This window comes from Pelmatolapia mariae, linkage group LG16_19 (genome assembly GCF_036321145.2).
Source record: "Pelmatolapia mariae isolate MD_Pm_ZW linkage group LG16_19, Pm_UMD_F_2, whole genome shotgun sequence".
In the NCBI taxonomy this organism is placed as follows: Eukaryota; Metazoa; Chordata; class Actinopteri; order Cichliformes; family Cichlidae; genus Pelmatolapia; species Pelmatolapia mariae.
The window spans coordinates 35620001-35641731 of record NC_086241.1 but is presented as its reverse complement, the minus strand read 5'-3'; the positions used below and the strand labels follow the sequence as shown (position 1 = coordinate 35641731).

At 39.3% G+C, this 21731-nt stretch overlaps 1 protein-coding gene across 3 annotated transcripts in view; it reads left to right on the top strand.

Annotated features, from left to right (window-relative positions):
* Nucleotides 1–6608: 6608 nt before the first annotated feature.
* Nucleotides 6609–21731, top strand: part of kalrna (kalirin RhoGEF kinase a) — a 166711-nt gene continuing 151588 nt past the window's right edge. For all 3 annotated transcript variants that reach the window (XM_063499855.1, XM_063499854.1, XM_063499853.1), the window contains exon 1: nt 6609–6880. In XM_063499855.1, the coding sequence (XP_063355925.1) occupies nt 6814–6880 (67 nt within the window). In that variant the 5' untranslated portion in view covers nt 6609–6813. The remainder of the gene's footprint in view (nt 6881–21731) is intronic.

The following is a 21731-nucleotide window of genomic DNA, read 5'->3' as shown; positions in this document are numbered from 1 at the left end:
CTTGTTGAGATTCAGTAGAAAAAGATACAAAGTATTAAAACATGTTAAATACACAAAAGCCTTATTAAACATTAAACGCAGAGTAGTTTGGGCACGGAAGCAGGATTCGTCACATCATCACTTAAAGACCGGATTGAAATGAAGGAACACCAGCGTGGTGTGTGCTTACAGGACATAATGTTCATTGTGAGACGGCAGCATCGTGCCGGTCCATCTGCGGCCCTCCTCTCAGTGCTCAGTGTGCTTTTCATGGGAAATCAAACACAAGAAGACTAAATGGTACCATTATAGTGTATATGTTTTCATTCAAACCTGAATGTTAAAATGTTGGTCTTTTTTCTACTATACATACATTTTATTTCTCTACAGGTAACACTGGCCATCCTCCTAATTTTGCATACTTAAAAGAAGTGTATTTAAAAAAAATAATCAGAATAATCAGAGCATAGGAACATTGTATGAACATCTTATTTAAAAAAAAAAACATCTTACTTACGCCTCAAACTAACGACGTCATTGAAAGGTTTATGAAATTATTATGAATGTCAGCTAATCGAGTTTGGAGCTTGAACTTAACCGCTGTATTTGCAAACATATTTCTCTATTTTTAAAATGAAATTATATACTTTATTAATCTCCTGTAGGGAAATTCCTCTCTGCATGTAACCCATTCACTCAGTGAAGCAGTGGACAGCCACCAGTCCAGCGCCCGGGGAGCAGTGCGTATGGACGGTACCTTGCTCAGAGGTACATCAGGGTGGCCGTTTGAACCCGCGCTCTTCCCCTCATGGGGCGAACGCTTTACCTACTGAGCCATCCCCTTCCCCTAATTTAATTATTGGGCCTTAAAGAGATTAGACCCCACTGACTCAGAGACCAATCACTGCGAACAAAGCAAGACCACACAGCGCTCTTTGTCTTTTACTTGCTGCAAGGGGAGTCCGGTCAGGGTCTTGGAGTTGTAAGCTCTTCACCTGATCTCAGCCAACTCCGAATTCCAGCAGCGGAAATGAGCTTCCTCCGAGGGGTGGCTGGCTGAACTTCTCACCCTATCTCTAAGGGAGAGCCCTTAGAGATAGGGTGAGAAGTTCAGCCATCCAGGAGGGGCTCAGAGTAGAGCCGCTGCTCCTCCACATCGACAGGAGCCAGCTGAGGTGGTTCGGGCATCTGACAAGGATGCCTCCTGGGCGCCTCCTGGGTGAGGCTTTCCGGGCGTGTCCCACTGGGAGGAGGCCCCGGGGCAGACCCAGGACACGCTGGAGAGATTATATCTCTCGGCTGGCCTGGGAACGCCTTGGTGTTCCCCCGGATAAGCTGGAGGAGGTGGCTGGGGAGAGGGAGGTCTGGGCTTCTCTGCTTGGACTGCTGCCCCGCGACCTGGCCCCGGATAAGCGGAAGAAAATGGATGGATGGATGGATTGAAGAATACATTTTTGTCCCCACCACTGCCACAAAAATAAACCAGGAAAATCAGTAAAGACAAGAATATGTACACCTTTTGTAGACCTTCCATAAATTCACACGTATGAGTATCTGAAATCATTTACACACTGAAATGCCTGAATACACATTTTTCAATATACAAATGCAGAATCAGTTAAAAGTTTGAAAACACCATTTTAACCATTATTACTGCTACAGTGGAGATCCAAACTGATGACATCAGAATTATGAAATAACATGGAGCAAACAAGGAAAAAGCTCATTCTGCATGTTATATTCTTCACTGTGATCGTGGTACTCTGACAGCGTTGGTTAGTCGATTGTCCTTTATGTGGACATATGTGTCATTTCTTGGATGAATGATGCAGTAGATACAGCTCTAGTTCAAATAAAGTTAGTCTGCTGTGTAAAATGGAAATAAAAACAGAATGTGATGGTCTGCAGATCTCATAAACTCAGATTTTATACACAATAGAACACAGAAAGCATACAAAATGTTTAAACTTTTAATAAACACAAGGTCATTTTGAATTTGATGGAAACAGAATGTCTCAAAAAATGTCCTTTACTGCTTAGCATCTCTCCTCTTAACTACAGTTCGTACAGGTTTGCGAGCTGAGGAGACCAGCTGTTGGATTCATTTTGAGACTGGAATTGCCCATTGACTCCCATGCTCCCTGCTCCCAAGGAAGGACCAGTGCCACAGCAGGATTTGCAGTTTCAACAGCAAAATAGTTTATTTTGCTGTTGAAACTAGAAAATAGAAAACATCAGGCTGGGCACAGCCAATTCTACATAAGAAAGAACTAACTTAGCTACCACAAAGAAGCCAGAGAAGTAGCCACACATACTCAGAAACCCACGGACTTGTTGATATTTCCTCGGCACAGGACAATCCAAAATGTCCTGAACCGTGGCCAACAAAGGGACCACAGAATAGCCAGTGCTACAGCAGGATTTGCTGTTTCAAAAAATGAATAGTTTATTTTCATTTTGGGTAGAAAACATCTGAGTGGGCACAGCCAAAACAGCTCTATTCTCTTAATTTAAGTCCCAATTTAAAGCTGTCCCATTCAGTCTCCAACCAATGGTCAGCTTCCATCTGGAACTTACATAAGCAAAAAACAGCAGGAAAAATGAAGACCATCCCCTCAGGGTGTGGAGGAACTAATACAACACATGACATTATGACCTGGGTCATATCTATTAGTGTTACCAACAAACACATAGCAACCTTTTACCTGAGCACTCGCTTTGTGTGTCATACTTGTGTACTTTCTCTCCTCTCATGAGACCTCCAGATCACTTAGCATTAAGTTGTAATTTTAAAAGGAAAACAGGAAGCTGCAAACGCAAAATGTCCAAAGACTGTTTCTAATACCCAGAATACGTTAACATCTGTAACAGCTGTCTTAATCAGAAAACAGTAATGCCCAAATCCACAATTCAGATAAACATATCTAATGTGGGATGTTGTCATATACCATAGTACTACCACATCAATGCTTCCAGCGACTGCACCTCTGACAGCTTTGTGGAAATCAGTTCAAATGACTAATTCCACAGTCGCTCTGTCCCCGAGGTCGCCAATAACCCAGATCTTATCATCATTAACAACCATTAACCAAGCTTCCACATTTATTTCAAGATGATGTTTTTGATACTTTTCGACATTAAATCCAAGAATTTCACATGGAAAATTCTCAAATCCTAGAGTACTTGTAATTAAATTCATTATTACTGTTCTAACTGAAAATAACTCCTATTAAATTACATTTTTCAGTCACAGTCTGTGGGTCTGATGGCACCGCGGAGCTAGCTGATCAGGGTCTGAGGTGTTGGAAGTCACCCATTCATTTCTTTTATTTTGAGATTGTTATGTGGATACATGGATGTGTGTGTGTGTGTGTGTATGCACACACTGTTAAAAAAAAAAGTAATATAAAAGTATTTTTACTGTGTATTTTACAGTTTTGTTCTGTTTTTCTAGAATATCATTAAATTCACATAAATAGACTGTGATTTTACATTTCAAATGTAAATTAACGTGAAATCACTGTAATGTAATAAAACATAATTTTCTTGTTTTTTAAATGTATCTGTCTGTATATATGCATATTTAGATTGTTAAAATACATTCACAAATGTATCATAATTTCACAAATATTTGTCCGTTATTTGAAAGATTGAACTGTTAAATTCAAATTTAATGCTATGGAAAAATATATAAAATGATTCTTATAAACTTTTTTTTACATCAAATACTTATTATTATTATTGTTATTTAGGGCGATCGTGGCTCAAGAGTTGGCAGTTCGCCTTGTAATCAGAAGGTTGCTGTGTCCTTGAGTAAGACACTTCACCTACCGCCTACTGGTGATGGCCAGAGGGGAATTATAAAGTGAAATTGTAAAGCGCTTTGAGGGTCTCAAAAAGCGCTATATGAATGCAATCCATTATTATTTAAATTAACTGTATATTTCTGTACATTTAAGTATTATTATTCATGTTGCCGCATTCATTGACCTTGTTTCTAAGTAATTTCATTGTTTAATCACATTAAAATGTTCCTAATTTAATGTTTAAAAGCACTTGAAAAAGGCAAAATCCCATGTAAAATTAGGGCAACAAACTGTATTGTCATTACTGAAAATAACCGTATTTTCATGAGAAAGTTATTTTCTGGTTTTATTTTGGCGCCCCAGCAGCCGGAATATTACTGTTTTTCTAGGATTTTTTTTTTTTACGGTGCAGGCACACATATGTATAAATGTTGATATATACATCAAGATAATGTTTGTTACTAGAGATTTTCCATCATTCTTTTTTATGCCATTTGACTTCATCCCATTACCCAACTGTCTATCCTGTCTTCTTCTTTGTTTGTCTTTATCTTATAACATTGTTCTTTTGTCAAAATAAATAAATAAATAAATACAATAAATGACAGTGCATTTTTTTCATATTATGACAGAATTTTCTAAGCTCAATGGAAAAGAATTTACAACACTCCTTTATGCTCAAAGAGTAGTTTGAGCTAATGATGCAACAAATCTGCAAAATCTGAAAAACTCAAATATAATATTTGCACCCAAAATATAATAAAGACTGAAATTAGCATAATATAGCACATTAAACCTTTATTTGAATAAAGTACTCAAGTAAATGGATTCATTACATTCTGTCTGGTGTTGGCAATGCATTGTGGTCCACCATTTCAAAGGTTACGTAGAAATCAGACTTATGCCAGTTGTTTGTGGTCTCCTTCCTGAAAGCACTCCACAGATTCTCTTTGGTTTCCAGGTTAGTGAAGGTGGACAGTCAGAACATTCACTGCAGCCAGGTGCTGCAAGTCCTACTGGAAAAGGAAATCATCTCCAAAAGCTTGTCAGCAGATGGAAGCATGAAGTTCTTTAAAATATCCTGGACACACACACACACACACACACACACACACACACACACACACACACACACACACACACACACACACACACACACACACACACACACGTCATGTCACCCTAAATCATCACAGGGTCTTGAAACGACACCGTGGACTTCAAACTCCTTCAGTTATCTACCTCTCTGCTCGTTCTCGATCACTCACAGGCTTTTACATGTTCATACAGACCTACCAACAATCAGAGATGAGAGATGACTAAAGGACACTGTCACTGAACAAAATATGCTGTAGTTGCTTATTTGGAAAAGGCTGAGGTTGGTCAGGGCCCCTCTGGGGAAATCAAGTGTAACCACAGTACTATTACACAACAGCCTAGCTGTTACACACAGTTTTATCCACTAGATGGTGCTATCTCACAGTGAGAGTTTCCAGCAGCTGGGACTGTTAATGTGATGTGTTTGAGGATGAGAGGCAGAGATTGGCAGGAAAATAAGAAGAGATGGTGGACGAGGCAAAGTGGTTAAAGATCTGTGCACGATCATGAAGTGTATGGCTTCCTCATGCTTTACACTGAATATTATCCCCAGAAGCCTTACAGTACATGTTTGTTTGTTACGTGTATGTTCATTAGTTCTATATATGTATGGGGGTAATTAGTAGCACTTTGGGAAACACCTGACAGAGAGGGGATCCACAGGCTCTGTAATGCTGTGGTTGAGCTCTACCTGCACATACCTGTTCCCATACAGATCTTTATATATAATTCCAAATCTATCAGCATGTTACACAGTGCTCTCCGTCTCCATTGTCTGAAATGTAATGAAATTTAGCCCAAATATCTAATTTTGTTCATGGAAGAATTGTAGAAATATATCAGAAATATACATACTGCTGTTGATTTCATCACTTAGAAAGAAACGTGTTTTTAAGTTTCAAGGGAAATGAACATTCAAACAGAGACAGGGTGTGAACTGATGAAGATGGAGGGTGAGGCAGACAATGCATGCAACAAGAGTACACTACCAATACTGTCATCTGGTATCAGGTGTGTGTGTCCGGGCAGATCTAGTACGTTTGCAGACAAGAACTTGAATCATTATAAGATAAGCTTTTATTCATAGTGCAACACAACAGTGGCATATTAGCGCTTTACAGAGTTCATACCAGCGTAGTGAGTAAATCTGACACATCTTTCCACATCCAGCACATACGGTGTCTCCACGAGGGTGGCATCAGATTTATACTGGGAAGTTGCTCCTCCTGTCAGTGACAGCCAGTGCACAATGCAATGATGTGCCGCTAGTAAACACGTGATTGCCTGGATAAATGCGCTGACTGGCCATTATGGCTAGAAATGCTCCACAGTGGTCACCGCTGGCTCATTGTTGATTTTACTGCTGTGGCTCTGGAGGTCCAGCGGGTGGCCCATTACTTCGATGGGAACCCCTCGCTCTGCTTGTTTGTGAACAGTGCATGCCTCCTTCTGCGTGCTCCATCTATATACTATAAAATGCAACATATATGTTTAGAACTACTGCATCACCATTGCACTGCTATTTGGAAAATAGTGAAAATATGATTTTTGATTTATAGATCATGCCGTGTTAATTTCAATCATTTGAACGCACAGACGAACCCGTTAATAAAGGTCAATGAACTGAACTGGAGAGACAGAGGGAGGGAGGGGACGTACGGGGAGAGAGAGAGAGGGAGGGAGGTAGAGAGACCCTGGCGGACAGAAGCAGAGAGGGAGGTTGGACCGGGAACAATAGAGAGAAACGAAGCCTACCCTGAACACCAAACAAACCGAGAGGGCGACAAAAAGAAAGCAAACCACATCGGGTGATGGAGGGAGAGCGAGCTAAGCGAAGGACATGTGAGGAATAAAGACGCGAGGATCTTTCCCGAGCGGTGGGCTTTATTCCCGTCTTTCTTTGTCACTGGATAGTAAAACGGATTCCGGTATGAACCCAGCAGAAGCGGCCGAGGAGGCGCCCAGCGACCCCGACACTGATGCCTTCTACAAAACAGGTAGGAAGAGCGATCGGAGCTGATCTCTCCAAATCTAAGACAAAAGCATCACACCCGAGATCAATTTGAGCCAGAGCCGCCCGAGCAAGCGCACGAAAGCAAGAGAGCAAGAGCAGAAATGTGCAGAAAATCAGCTGGAAGCTGCACTAGCAGATGGGAGGCAGCTGCAAACATTCTGCTTCAAATAAGGAGAAATGTTGCGCTGTTTGAGGCTTTTACGCGGATCTACAGTGTCATGTTGATTTCCGTGTGTGTGAGTGTGTTAGCTGATGCTGTTGATCTACAAAAGAAGGAAGAATCATGGTGGGATCACATCAAATCAGCAGCTGAAAGGCTCAGGAAAAAATGTCCAGCATGCTACAAATGGCAGTTTGTGGAGCTTCAAGAAGAAGACTGTGTGTTTGTACTGATACATTTCCAGAAGGCACAAGATCACTGAGTCCAAATAACTGGTCTGCAAGAGGAGTGCAAGCACATACTGTCATCATGGAGACTGTGACAGTTCATTACAGTATCATTACATTATACTTACAAAGTGTTTTTAAGATCATAAAAAAAAGGAGACAGCAGATCCTTTCTGGTATCTTGTATAACGGTAAAGGCTGAAGCAGATAATAGCAGAACACCATGGCCACCTCTGATTATTACATAGTGGATCCTGATGTGATGCTACTGATCTCTGCTCAGCTTTGACAAGATCTCCAACACCACGGGCTGAAATGCAGCTCCAAACCCTCCATCATGTTTTACAATTAGTTGTTAGACACTTGCTGTTGTACGCCAAACACGTTGGAGTTAAACCTCCATGAGATCTGCTGCCATGGCAGTCTTTTCTTCTTGTTTCCTTTCCTAAAGAATGACTTGTTGACGGAGGCGTTTCTATTGAGACCAGGCTGCATTTGTTACCTGTTAAAGTTCAGATGCTGGTTGCCGCGTTTGGGGCTTTAACTCAGCTTTCATCACTCTGAATTTCTTGGCTAGCTTTGCATGAACTCAGTTCAATTCAAATACATTTTATTTATATACCAAACAAATCACAACAAGGCGCTTAGCATGCTGTTTGTGGAGAATCTCACAAAGAACTGAATTTCTGTTAGCAGTATAATGCAGTTGTTTCCATCCTGGATGCAGATTGCATTTCCTATAGTGCTCCTGTCCTTTAATGCAATAGAAATCCAACCAATGCCCATGTCTCTGCTCCTGAAAAGCTGTATCGCTCCACAGCTTTCCTTCTCCTGCACCTGAACTAAATTCAGCTGATTGTTTTAGAAGTGCACAGGAAGGAAACAACCATTATCGTTTCCTTTTTTATCTGCCTGGTGTGCAGTTTGTGCTTGTCAAACTGGGTTATCTTTGGAATATTTTATAGATTCAATTAAAGAAATGGGAATCAATTATGGGATTTTTGTGAGCGACTGTCCGAAGAAAACGTTTGAAAGACATCCATAAAGCCTGGACAATAATTGCTCCAGACCACTTTATAAAATGAAAGTCTTGGAAGTAAACTGAGGGCTGGCTGAGACTTTTGCACAGTACTGTGTGGCTTCAGGTGTGTGACACAGTTTGCCACACTGGGATGTGACACACATGCTGGGGTGCACTCAATGAACCCATCAACACCAGTTTTGGTACCAAGAGAACAAGTCATGTAAAGATGCCAGCTGTGTGGCAACACTGGCCTTATTTACCGAGACCAACACGTATGTCAGAGCGCTCGTTTACAGTTCAGCATGCCAATGAAACTCCTCACACTGAGGCTGACTCCCTCCATACATCACTGGATATTAGATTTTCTCACCATCTGCCCTCAGACTGTCAAGCTGAGCAAGTACATATCCTCCATCCTCCCTCTGAGCACCGGAGTCCTCAGAGGCATAGTGCTGTGCCGCTTTCTGTATTATCCATAGCCATTCGCCATAGTCATCATAGCCACGGAGGACACCGCTGTACAGTACAACATGTCATTTCTCACATGACGACACAAGAGGATCTAAAAAAACGAAAACAGTTTATTGTGTGATTTAGCAGGAGTTTGGGAGGACTCTGGATCCTTTGGGTTTTTGCATGAACACTGGCAAACTGAGTAGCTGCTATTTCTAATGCCCTGGTATTTTGTCAGTGTTGCATTCAAATCCCTGTTTCTATAATACAGCATGTTGTGTTCTGAAGTGTAAATGGTCACAGGCAGAGCCAGAACAACCTTCATGATGTCGAGGTTCTCTCGCTGATCTTTATTGGCTCATTTCTGGAATAGTTTGGGAAGAATTAAAAAATTGGTTTCTCAACTCTCTGCGTGCAGCAAAAGTTAAAACTGATTAGATACTCATTCAACTTTTACTATTTAAACATCAGAATGTAGTCATCCTTTCTTTTGAGAACAATAAAAAAACACATATTTGGGCTAAATTGCATCTCTGTGTCTGAACAGTTGTGAAGATTTTTGTCCTGCAGGTGATCAAATGTTAGACTGACAAGGACGAAATCAGAGATGGTGCTGTTCCACTTCATTTCTAAAACCAGTTCCACTTATTATTCTACCAGTAAACTGCTCGTACATCATGTTTCTGTCTCTTAAAAACAAGAAATTAGCCTTTAAACCTGGCGCGTGTCTAAAATGTCCTTTGCATCCATGATGGCTTCTTCTTGTGGAGCTGGATTCAGTCTGCTGTCAGACGTGAGCCTCATGGTGATTCTACAGCTTTTCTTTGTTTAGTTTATTGAATGAGGGAACAGTATGAAACAAACCCTCAATCAATTCTGTTTTTGTGTATCAAGAAATATTAAAATCACCTGACATGACCAGTTCTTCCAACAAGATGAACAACAACAAATGACATATTACATCCTGCTGTTATTGAACAAAAATGGAAACAAAAATAAAAGTTTACTGCTTTCATAGAAATTAAGAGGGTATGCAGCAGCATCAGTCAGGGAAGGCTCGTGCGGTCACTTCCAAACCATCCTACAGTGAGAATGATTATCCACGAGTGGGAAAGTTCAACACAGTTTCCAGTCATATTACAAACAGTGTAAGTGCTTGTGTTGTTATAAAGATTAGAAGTGCGGCTGCACTGATGCACCGTTTGTCTGAATCCAGGTTGTGATGAAATATGAAAAATGTGATGTGAGGCTTTGCTGCATCTGCACTCGTCCATCCGTCCATCCATTCCCTTACACGTACACTTCAGGGTTGCAGGGGGGCTGGAGCCTATCGTAGGCAGGCTGAGCTGCAGGGCGCACAGGTTGTCACAGGGATAACTGCAATAGCACGAACACGACTGCTTTGTTTGCAAACATTAATACTAACGTCAGATTACATATTCATCTGCTCTCACGTTAACATCATTCATTTAAAGACCAAATATAAGGTCGAATATTACCCACCGAAACACGATTAGGTATTTCTGTTTCTATACATCATATAATAATAATTGTAATATAATTGTACTATTATGTGTCATGAACCACACAGAAAATATAATTATGGAGATAATTAGCCCAGTTAGCAACTCTTCCTATTTGGAGATCATCAAAATTATTAGCAAAATGTGAAAAGTGGCTCATTTTTGTTACTTATTGAAAGTTTTATTTATTCATTTTTCCTTTGGGAAGGAAACATTCAACAAAACAGGGAGGAGAAAACGGAGAATGTCATAATAGTAACCTAGGCTGAACTCTATACAGCACTGTACATGCTTTTAATAACAAAATGTACTTTAATAAAATACCTCATAACTGTTTTTGACTGTTCACTGTCAGTCTGCACACTGCTGATTTGCACAGGTTTGAAATGTGATTTTTAACTTTAGTCTTTTCTTGTATCTGGTTGGGAAAAAGCATTTCGCTGCATGTTGTACTGTGTGTGACTGTGTTTGTGACACAAATGAGTTCTCAAGGAACGAATCAATTTTTCCATGAAGCATATGTGCTAGTACATATGAAGCTAAATACATCCTCTAAGAGAACATTGTCCCGGAGTTTCTGTAGTTTTGTAAATGACCAAAGAAGGTGAGAGCGCCTGACGTCCGCCCACGTCCTTTCTAACTGTGCTGGGTTGTAGCTGATAGTTTTCCTGTGCAGTGTAATAAGGAGGCAGATTAGGTGGTTCCATCCAAATTGTCTCCATCATTTGTAATGATCTGATGATTGCTGTGTCTTCTACATGCCAATCATTCTGACTCTCTTTGGGGTCTCACAGGTTTTCCGATTTAATCTTGTTGTGTGGTTGAGCCTTTCCCAAATGTAGTTTCTTATCGTTCCATCTAGTCGTATACTCTGGAGAGCATCAGCAGGCCACGTGTCTCATTTAGGCAGCATAATAATAAACTGTGAAATTAGGCAAAGCTAACCCACTGTGTGTTAAATGTGAGCCCAGGTCTGCCTCCTGCCCAAAGGAACTGAGACATCATCTTCTCCCTGTAAACAGTGACAGAGTTCCCACTTGGTTATTTCTCGCACTGTTTACTCACTTGAAGTTTATTTCAGTTCAGTTTGTGGGTGATTAGGATACCCCGGTATTGTATTGATTTAGATTCACTTCACTTTATATTTCTGTCTGATAACCTTGTAGGGTGTAAAGTTAATGGACAGAACTGGGATTTTGGAGCTCTTCTTTCCTCATAAAGGGGTAATAATAATAATCGGTCCTTTGTTTTGTTTCTATCCTATCGATGGGAGGTCTAATGGACGTAACAAGTGTTTAATGCTGTCTTCATAATGTTTCAGAATAATCTTTGAAGATTTATTCGACTTCCTGTGGTTCATGGACTGATGCATTAGTTAAAGGATCTCTAATCTTACATGTTGGTCTGTGTTGGGATCTTGATCAAATTTGTAGGTTTGTTTTGCAAATCTCAGTTTCAAAATCCAGTATTTGTTTTAAATTTCACTTTTTTTTTCGTGACTTTGCTTAATGTTTTCACCAGCTTATCATATTTTGCTCTCCTCACCTTCCTGTGTAGGCTCTTTTCTCTTAATGGCTTTGTCTGTATCCCACACAAGACTTGGACACATTATCCATTTCACTCTCCCTAATGTCATCTTTGATTTCCTTTATAGCTAATTCGTTGTTTAGGATAGTAATATTAGGCCTCCTTTATTTATGTTATTCAGATGAATCGTTACATCGGTGTCTTCCTAATGAGCGGCCCTTTACTCTGAGTGAACTCAGTTAAGTAATGAGTGGAGTTTTTTTCTAAAGCATGCCTCCAAAATTAAACATGCTCGTCAATGAAGGACCAAGATTGTCTACCACTTTCTGACAACTGTGACGAGCCTATCCAAGCTGTGACTACTACACTGTAAAATATAACTTGTTGTTTCAACTTAAAAATATCAGGTACAGGGCTGCCTTAAAATTTTAAGTTAAGTCAAGAAATAGAGTTTGTTCTTATAACACAACCAATTGTTATCTTAATGAAAAATCACATGTTGTCTAAACTTTTGTCTTAGTTTAGTTGGCTGAGATTTGTTAGTCAGTTCAACTCCTTTAATTGTCATTTTTACTTGGGAAAACCCTTTCAGCTAAATTAAAATAATCTATTGTTTAAACTCTTGTCCTAGTTCAGTTGACTTGGGTTTTTTAGTTAATTCAAATACTTTAGTAGTTCTTTAAACTTAGGAATCTATTTTAGCTTAACTAACATAATCTGTTAGCTAAGTTGATTTAAGTTTATTAATTAACTGAGCTCCTTAAGGTAGCTGAGTGAACTTGTAAATCAGTTTCATTTTAATTATCAGAGTTGATTGACTGGATGTAAAGAACATCTTAAGTTTTTTTTTTTTTTTTTTAGCTTTCTAACATCCATTTCAGCAAAACTACCTGTTAGGTTTATCTTAGATCTCAGGTTTAAATATCTACATTCCTTTAAATTAATTTTCTGTTGTTTACAGAAAAAAAATAAAAGCCCACAGATTCCATTAAAGTGTATCTGATCATTTCATACAGAAAGTTTGTTTTAGGAACATGACAAGACAATTACTAATGAGCACCCAACATTCACCATTTATTGTGCCATCTTAGTCATCTGAGAAACAGAAAAATCAGTGACGTAGCTCATCTTTCTCACAATCCATCAAAACTCAAAGGTTGCTCCCTGTGAAACAATAAATTTGAACTTGGTCTTGAGCCCAGTTTGGGTGAAGATTAAATTCTGACCAATACTCTAGGAGCGGTAGTGATTCTTGTGAAGTAACAACATAAAGTCTGCATTAATGTAATGTATCAACGGGACACTTGCTATTTTAGAAAAGTTATTCTTTACATTTGCAAAATTTTTAAACTTCCTTGTGCTCAGTCACACCTGTTAGCATAAAACGTGAAATATTAAAATAGTACAAAACCTTTGATAAGTGACAGTAAAGATCAGTTTATAACAACTAAGACATCAAACTCTTGTATTTGTCTTCGTTTACAATTGCAACAAATTCCACAGAACCAATATCTCTGAAAATGAGTGCATGCTTCTGAAACATTTGATAATATGGATATTTCAGAAACATCAGTTTGAGTCTGCTCAATTGCAAAACAAAGGAAAAACTACTGACTTGCATGAGATAAGCATCTGCAGAGTCCACCATTATATTGTTGTTCACATAAGTTTCTTAAACCATGAACAAATGAGTAATTGTCTAATCTGGAATGTAAAGTGTAGTCATTTAGTGACATACAAAAGTGAGAATGAGAACTTGCAAGAATAAAAAAACAAACAGTAAAATAAAAACTGTCCTTAACACTAAGGCAATTGTATGCTGTGAGCATACAATTACAGTTCTGCATGGCTTTCTGCAAGAGTCTGTTTCTTAGACCATGCACTAGTGAGATGCACTGACTTCCACCAATGTTCATTAGGATGTTCTGAATGACTTCAAAGATGTCCTTAAGTTCCTTTGGATAGTCTATGTTGAGAGCAAAAAGAAGGCCCATCAGCATGGAAATGGCACTTGAGACATCCCTCAGATTAGACAGGATTACTGCCGCCTCAAGGACAACCAACACATCGATGATGTCTTCTTCTTTCACCATCGCAATGCCAACTTTCATCCTCTTAGAAAACGTGTCTTCAATACCTGTCGGCTATAAAAGGGTTCAAAGACAAAAAATAAAATAAAATTACACAATTACAATTACACAATATCCCTTGTGCTTAAGAATTCATGTCTTTCCAAAGAAGAGCCATACTGATGCCTTGGATGATGGTGATTGGCTTTGGGTAACACTTATTAGTTGTTAAAGTTTTTTCAGAATGAGATATGCACCCCCATGTTACAAATCCATTTCTTGCTTTAAACAAAGACCATGTTCATAAATAACTGAGCATGTCTTCAATTGCAGAATTCAAACAAAATTTTCAATTTAAATGGTAAATGGCCTGTATTTGTATAGTGCTTTACTAGTCCCCTAAGGACTCCAAAGCGCTTTACACATTCAGTCATTCACACACATGGGCGGATGACTGAATCGTGACTCAAGAGTTAACAGTTCGTCTTATAATCGGAAGGTTGCCGGTTCGAGCCCCGGCTCCGACAGTTTCAGTCGTTGTGTCCTTGGGCAAGACACTTCACCTGTTGCCTACTGGTGGTGGTCAGAGGGCCCGGTGGTGCCAGTGCCCGGCAGCCTCGCCTCTGTCAGTGCGCCCCAGGGCGGCTGTGGCTATAATGTAGCTTGCCATCACCAGTGTGTGAATTTAAATCTACTTATGCTAAATATTGGCTGTGCTCTAAACCAAATCTGGCTGAGAATACATGAAATGTGCAAACTGCAGCTACACTACAGGATCAGATTGTGGCTCCATAGACAATGCTTCTTTAATCAGTTTATTGATTAAAGTTTATTTTTTTCCCCCTATATTAACAGCATGAAAAAAGAGCATATAGACATGGCGGAACAGGTTGCATAATTGGCACTGAATATCAACATCCACCTTTACCCAGCTGCCCAATGACTCTCGGCCAGTAACCTTTAATTGCTTACCCAGTCTACACAGTCTCTTTTCCAGGGTCCAGGACATTTCACCAAAGTATTGCCCCCCACAGCTGTAGCAGCCACTGCAGCCCCTTAAATATCCTAATATCTCTGCCATTACAATATACAATGTGAGAAATCAAACGTAAAGCTGAAGTGAACAGTACAGCAGCGAAATGTCAAAGACCCTGGTGAAGACATGAATAAACACAAGACACTAATAATATCAATGCTAGCTTGCCAGTTAGTTTCTCTGAAACCCAGACCAAATCCAGTGTCAAAGATCTTGTAATAATACATTTGGTGAGGAAAAAGTACACATGTTATCATGTGGCATCTATTGTTTCATAGATGCCACATGTTTAATTTAAAATCCACTGTGGTGCTGTCATTATTAAATTTACTAAAAGAAACAATACTAACCTTCACAGTCTTAAAAGTGTGTGAGGGATCTTCCTTTAGAAAATGAGGTCCTCTGTCCTCTTCCTTTCTGTAGGGCTCTGGTCAAAGAAGTCAAAAAGAAAACAAAAACACTTTTTAAACAGTGTTTATGAAGCATGTAGACAGCTCCAAATTCACAGCTTTTTGATACATAATTCCATCAATATATGATTATCATTGGAGATTTTGAATCGGGCTTATCAGGACATTCAAGTAGAATATGATATCCAACCTACCACCAATATACATAGATTCTGTAAAAGTTACCACACTAAATGTCCAGTTGTGAAATATGATCACAGACTTTACTTATCAGCTTTCTTTCAATGAGTTCATCAGTTGAACTGGATAACCTAAAACTTAAACAAAGGAGAGGATTTCGCAGTTGAACACTTACATCATCATCGAAGCATTTTATGAGCCTAGTTAGCCCTCCTATGCCACTCTTGATTTTGTACAGCTCCACGAACATCTCCATAATGGTCAAGCACAGCAAAAAGGAACCCTTTCAGGTCAACAGATGTAAGACGGGCAAATTCTGCTTCAACCTGAGCAATAGAAGAAGAGGGGTGGGGAGTACAGGCAGAATAAAAAAAGATTCTTTGAGACCCAAATTTAAGCAAACAGTCATCTGAGGCCCATTAGAGAAAACACAAACACACAAAAGCAAACAAATAAAAAGATGCACTTTACCTGCCGTTCAGCAAACAAGAAGTTCAGAGAACAATAAGCTCTGTCTTGAAATCTTTTAAAGTAGAATGATTGTGAAAATGACTTATGTGATGTAAAACTTTAGTAAATGTGCGATTAAAAGAACACTGAGTAAAAGGACAAGTAACAATTTCCTTATTCCTCAGATGTTTACCTTGATGAGCAATACTGCTTTAGTCCAACTGCCTCATTAAAGTTACACAACAGGCAACAGCCAGCAAGTCCATTACATACTCCCTTTTTAGATCTGAAATACTGTGCACATTCTGTGTATATGTAGTGGACAGCAATTTACCCAAAAGAGCGCAAAGTTTTCATGTCCACCTCATTTAAATGACAAAGTCAGATGTGATCATCTAGACCTGTGAAAATAAATTAATGACAAACTTGCAGTTATGGATGTTATTACAACCACAAGAGCCTAAACAGTCTGCTTCATTGCTTTTGTTAATGAATCATTTGTTGGTAACACGTCTGAATATTTAGTTTATGCCCCCTGCATGTGATCATCAATAGTGCCATATTACTTCTTAAGAAGTACCCTGAAACTACAATCTTTATATCATTTTTTCTACAGAGCTATTAAGTTACAATATAATCTGTGGTGTTTCCAGTATGACAAAATGCACAATTTGTAACTTACCATTTGACTCCACTGACAAAAATAAATCCCCAGCATCAAGTTTGGCTTCACAGACCTAAAATAAGTAAAATAAAAATATATGTTATAATTATATTGTTTTCGCCATTTATTCATGTTTGCTAATTTCCTGACATATAAACAATGTTAGTTTTGTTACAATACAGAGAATGCAGTTTAATTAAAAGGTAAATTATGCAAAAAAAAAAAAAAAACTTCTGCAGTATACCATGCCAAAAATCAGTGTCTCTGATGCCAATTATTTTATCACTACAGCTCTTTTAGTATGGAAACTCACACAATCTAGTCATACTGATTACAAGAGTTCAAAAATAAGTTAAAATGGTGAGCTGTTGTTAAGCATAAACATTTCAGGGTAACAAATAACTGCACAATATAATTAAAGCAAAAAATAAACACACTGGAGGACTATCTGATAAAAACTAATATAATGCTGGTTTGTAGACCATATTTTGTCTCAGTCCTCAGTGCACTCTTGCAGCTTAGCATGCAGCAGTTAATAACAACTTAAGTGATTACATAGGGGTAAACAGATGACAACAAGCATCGGAGTCCTGCCAAAAAGTTCTTTTTGAACCCAGCCAGTAATTGGAAATATTGCCAAAATGAACTTCCACCAAAATACAACAGCCTGTGAACTTGAAAGAAATTTACAAGTACAGAGACAATATGAAATAAGCTTTATTAATTAGCTGAGTTAGCTTTCTAATATCGCAACAGTGGTTGAGTGCACAACCTTAAAGCTAGCGGCACAATACCTTTGATTTGGTCAGTGCCACATTAAACCCATAAAAAAGGCCATATGTCAGTTTATTAGGTCAAGTTTGGTCATGACACACAAGCTGGACCTTGTCAGCTAAAGTTACATTAGCTAAAGCAAAAATTTCGGTAAAAGAGAAAAACACACATCATGCCATAAATTCAAAACATGTTCCAACTTTTGTAGCTCTCTTTCCTTATAGTTATAACCAATGTTACTCACCTTGAAAGCATATTCCAAACAAGACGATTAGAAAACGTCCAAGTAAAGTGAGCATGTCGTTAACCGCCAATTCCCCATGATGCACCTCGATAGCAGTCACGTGAGGCAGTTTTGAATCCTGCTGTGCTCAACTTACCCACATTGTCAAGTTCACATAAGTTGCTGATTTAGCTGGACATGAGTTTTCAAGTTAGCTTTTTTTGGTGTAATTGGGACGTTTTTAAGTTGTAATTCTATGTTATAACAACAACTTCAGTCATCTATCGTCAAACTGATATAGAATAATATGTTGAAATAACAAACATCTAGAATTACATTTTACAGTGTACAGTCCTACTTTTCCTGCCTCACGTTTCCTTAAACACGTCAAAGTTAAGAGAGGAGGAAGTCAAAGTGGCCGTTCGAGGTCTTCTCTGTTTGTACAGTCGTCGGTGGCTCCTTGACCTGGACCCCACGTCTTCCAGCTCTTTGCATGCTTCCTGCGCACTGCTGCATATTTTTTCACAGCATTTGGAAACAGATCCTATTCTCCTTTAATGCTCTCTTTATGCCAGAGTGTTCTCTGCTGTCTTCTACAGTTTGGGATTTGCAGTCGTGACTGAAGTTGCCCACGTGAATCTTCTCCTTATTCCAAGCTTCTTTCAGAACCATGTCTTTGGCTGTAAGCTCTTGAAGGTTAACAATGATCTTGGGGGAGCACTGGGTCATGGTTTGTTTACTGGGGACAAACCATGAGGTATTTTATTTTTAGGTCAGGGTCCTGTGGTAGCTGGAGCTCAGTGCTCAAGAAAGTCTCAATGAACTGTAGCACCAAGTTTCCCACCTCCCCTCCTCTGCTCCAATAATACATGTGCTGTTTCTTCTTGACTATATCAGTAAGGTTGTCTTGCTTGGCCCTCTTCAGCCCCTCTACCTGTTCCATGTGGGTCTCAGCTTCTTCTACTTTCTCCAATAGAATTGCTTCACCGTACAAATGCTGTAGAGTTTGGTGCTGATTATTTGTCCTGTGTGTTTAATTTTCTATTTAAGTCTTCATTGTCTCTTTTTTAGCACATTACTCCAGAAATCAAGTCTTCTGATTCAGTGTGTTATTTCCACCATGCCGTACTTCTACTACCGTTCCATGCTGTTTCTAGCTTGGTCCACTGTTGTGTTGTGGTGCTTTTCTATTCATTGGCTTTTACAGAGAAAAATATCATATATGAAAATAGCTTGAAAATAGTTATTTGTGAGACTTGAACTTTGTATCTGGACAAAAAGAAAATAATATTTTGAAGAATTAAGAATCTTTAACACTCTAACGCACAGCCGCTGGCAGGAAGGTACAGTGGAATGTTATGCTAATCAGCAGTTTATAAATAGGATGCTCAATTATCAGACGGAAACAGGAAGTAACACAGATGCATTCATACCTACACACATGCAATCAGAGAGCAGTGTCTGAGTGTTTATCAGATATCTGACGCCAGCTGTCTCTCAATAGCTGCTACTGTTGCTATGCTACCAGAATAATAGCAACTTTGTATGTATTTATTAACATAACAGCAGAACTTAGTGATGTCATTCTGCTCTTTGTTTTACAAACACACGAAGCATCGAAGACCACCTTCTGTCGCTACGTTGTTAAAAGCAGCAGCACAACATTCTTGCTGAATGACAGTTTTTATGTCAAGTCTGTTTCTTCATACTGACACACTCTACCTATTCACACGAGACCGATTCCCACTATGCTCCTCATATTCCAGAAGCGAGGAGTCGAGCGAGCCCTTGTATGCATGAGAAGGTAATTAGAGTTAATTTTCTCAACTAATCTGTTGAAAGCCATGAGTAATGTCTGTAGCCATGGAGACATTTAGAAACGATAAAGGGTGGCAGCTTTTCCAGTGTGATTTTGCTAGTTTACTGGTCTGCTCCTTGAAAGCACCTCAGTAAATTATTCATTTAAGCACAATTGCTCAGTACCAAGATGGTTCCTTTTAGTGTTGAGCTGGAAGTGTACACACAGAATTGTGTGTAATGCCAGGAAACGGGAAGTTTCTTTGTTTTAATAGACACACTTTACAGTTTGTGCGTCCTGATCATTTCCACTTGTTGCAAGCAGCCTTTACCTAACAGTGATATCATCAGTGATAACTGTGGAGCAGCCATCAAGGTATAATAAATCACGCCAAGAAAATTATAGACACTACAAACTGTTTAACATTATAGATGTTAACTGATGCTGTCTATTTCAGGCTTTTATGCTGTGGTATTATTACTAGCAACTACCTTAATTATAACAGACCACTAATCAGCTCATTTATTTTTTAAAATACTCTTTTTTGGCATTTTTGCCTTTACTGGACAACAAAATGGCCATGGGTCAGACTCAAACCTGCCACCCTGCTGGCCATGTGGCACGTGGGTGCCTGCTCACCCAGTGAGCTAAAGCTACACGCGTAAGGTAACCTGATAGTTAAAGGGCTAACGTTAAGGTGTAACTTTGTAATAGTTATAATAGATGTTTTTGATCCGTAACAAATTTAAGAATGAAAAGACACTGTGTCTGTGTGTGGTCTGCAAACAGATACATTACATTGGTGAATGATTTGTCTTTCCCTGTGCTTCCTAAAGCTTAGAGCCAGGTGAACCTTGACTATAAGCACTTTGAGAGGGGTCAGAGTTTATGATCAGTGTTTGACAGCCTGATTTCAGGGCTGCTGATTAAATCAGTTACTGACTTTACTGAGTTTTTTTCTTCCGTTCATTTTCCATCTTCTTCTGATAGTAGTACTTGTCCTGATCCATGGAAAGGACAAATAAGGACAAAATTAGCCATTGCTCTGTTGTTTCTTGTACACCCTTCTTAAATATCTTCAGTGTCAAAGAGCAGAACGATTATGGAAGATCACACATTTGGTTGTCCATTGAAAATATTGTAAAGGACTCATCCATTCCTACAGTGAGAAAGTGAAAGAGGCTAGATCTTCTTATCTCAACAATCTTATAAACCGTAGTAAGAATAATCCCAGGGTGTTATTTGACACCATTAACAGCAAAGTATCTCATGCACCTCAGCACGCTCTGGTCATCCTCTCATCAACTTATGATGAGTGTACCTCGCAATTGCCAGAACATGACGGGCTTGAGATCCAAAATCTCCTTAACCTATAACACTGATTTCCAAGAAAGGTCAGAGCAGACTCATCAGGAAGGCCAGCTCTTCTCTGGGATGCCCCGTCGACCCACTGCAGGTGGAAGGAGACAGAAGAACAAACATAGCATCAGTCATGGACGATGTCTCCCAGCCCACGCATGAAGCTGCTGCAGAACTGGACAGCTCCTTCAGTGACACACTGCTGCATCCTTGGTGCACAAAGGAGCAAGGATGCTCTTTGCTCTTTTTAATAAATGTACTTTTTTTCTTATGCTGTAAATGTCCCCTGTACAGTCTCTTATTTTATTGTTTTTAATTTTATAGTCTTTACTTTTGGGTGAATCTGCATGCTCCATCTGCCTGTCACTGCTGGAACACCTGAATTTCCCCAGTGAGGGACAATAAAGGATAATTCTATTCTATTCTATTCTATTCTAACTTCCTCTCCTTTAGAAGATTTCCCTAAGTGGCAGGAGTCATTTACTTTATTCCCTCATCATCCTCAGTACAGATATTCTGTTTCCTGTCTTTGGAGTGTTACAGGTACAACCACACCCAACATCTAAGGATTCAGTTCAATTCAATGTTATTTATACATTGAATCACAACAACAGTCACCTCAAGGTGCTTTATATTGTAAGGTAGACCCTACAATAATACATACAGAGAAAACCCAACAATCATATGACCCCCTATGAGCAAGCACTTTGGCGACAGTGGGAAGGAAAAACTCCCTTTTAACAGGAAGAAACCTCCGGCAGAACCAGGCTCAGGGAGGGGCGGGGCCATCTGCTGCAACCGGTTGGGGTGAGAGAAGGAAGACAGGACAAAAGCCTTGTCTAGGATGAACTTGTGTGTCCAGCACTTCCCACAGCTGCTCAACTGGATTAAGATCTGGGGAATTTCAGGGCCAGGTCACACCTTGAACCATTCCTGAACTATTTTTGCTTTGTAGCA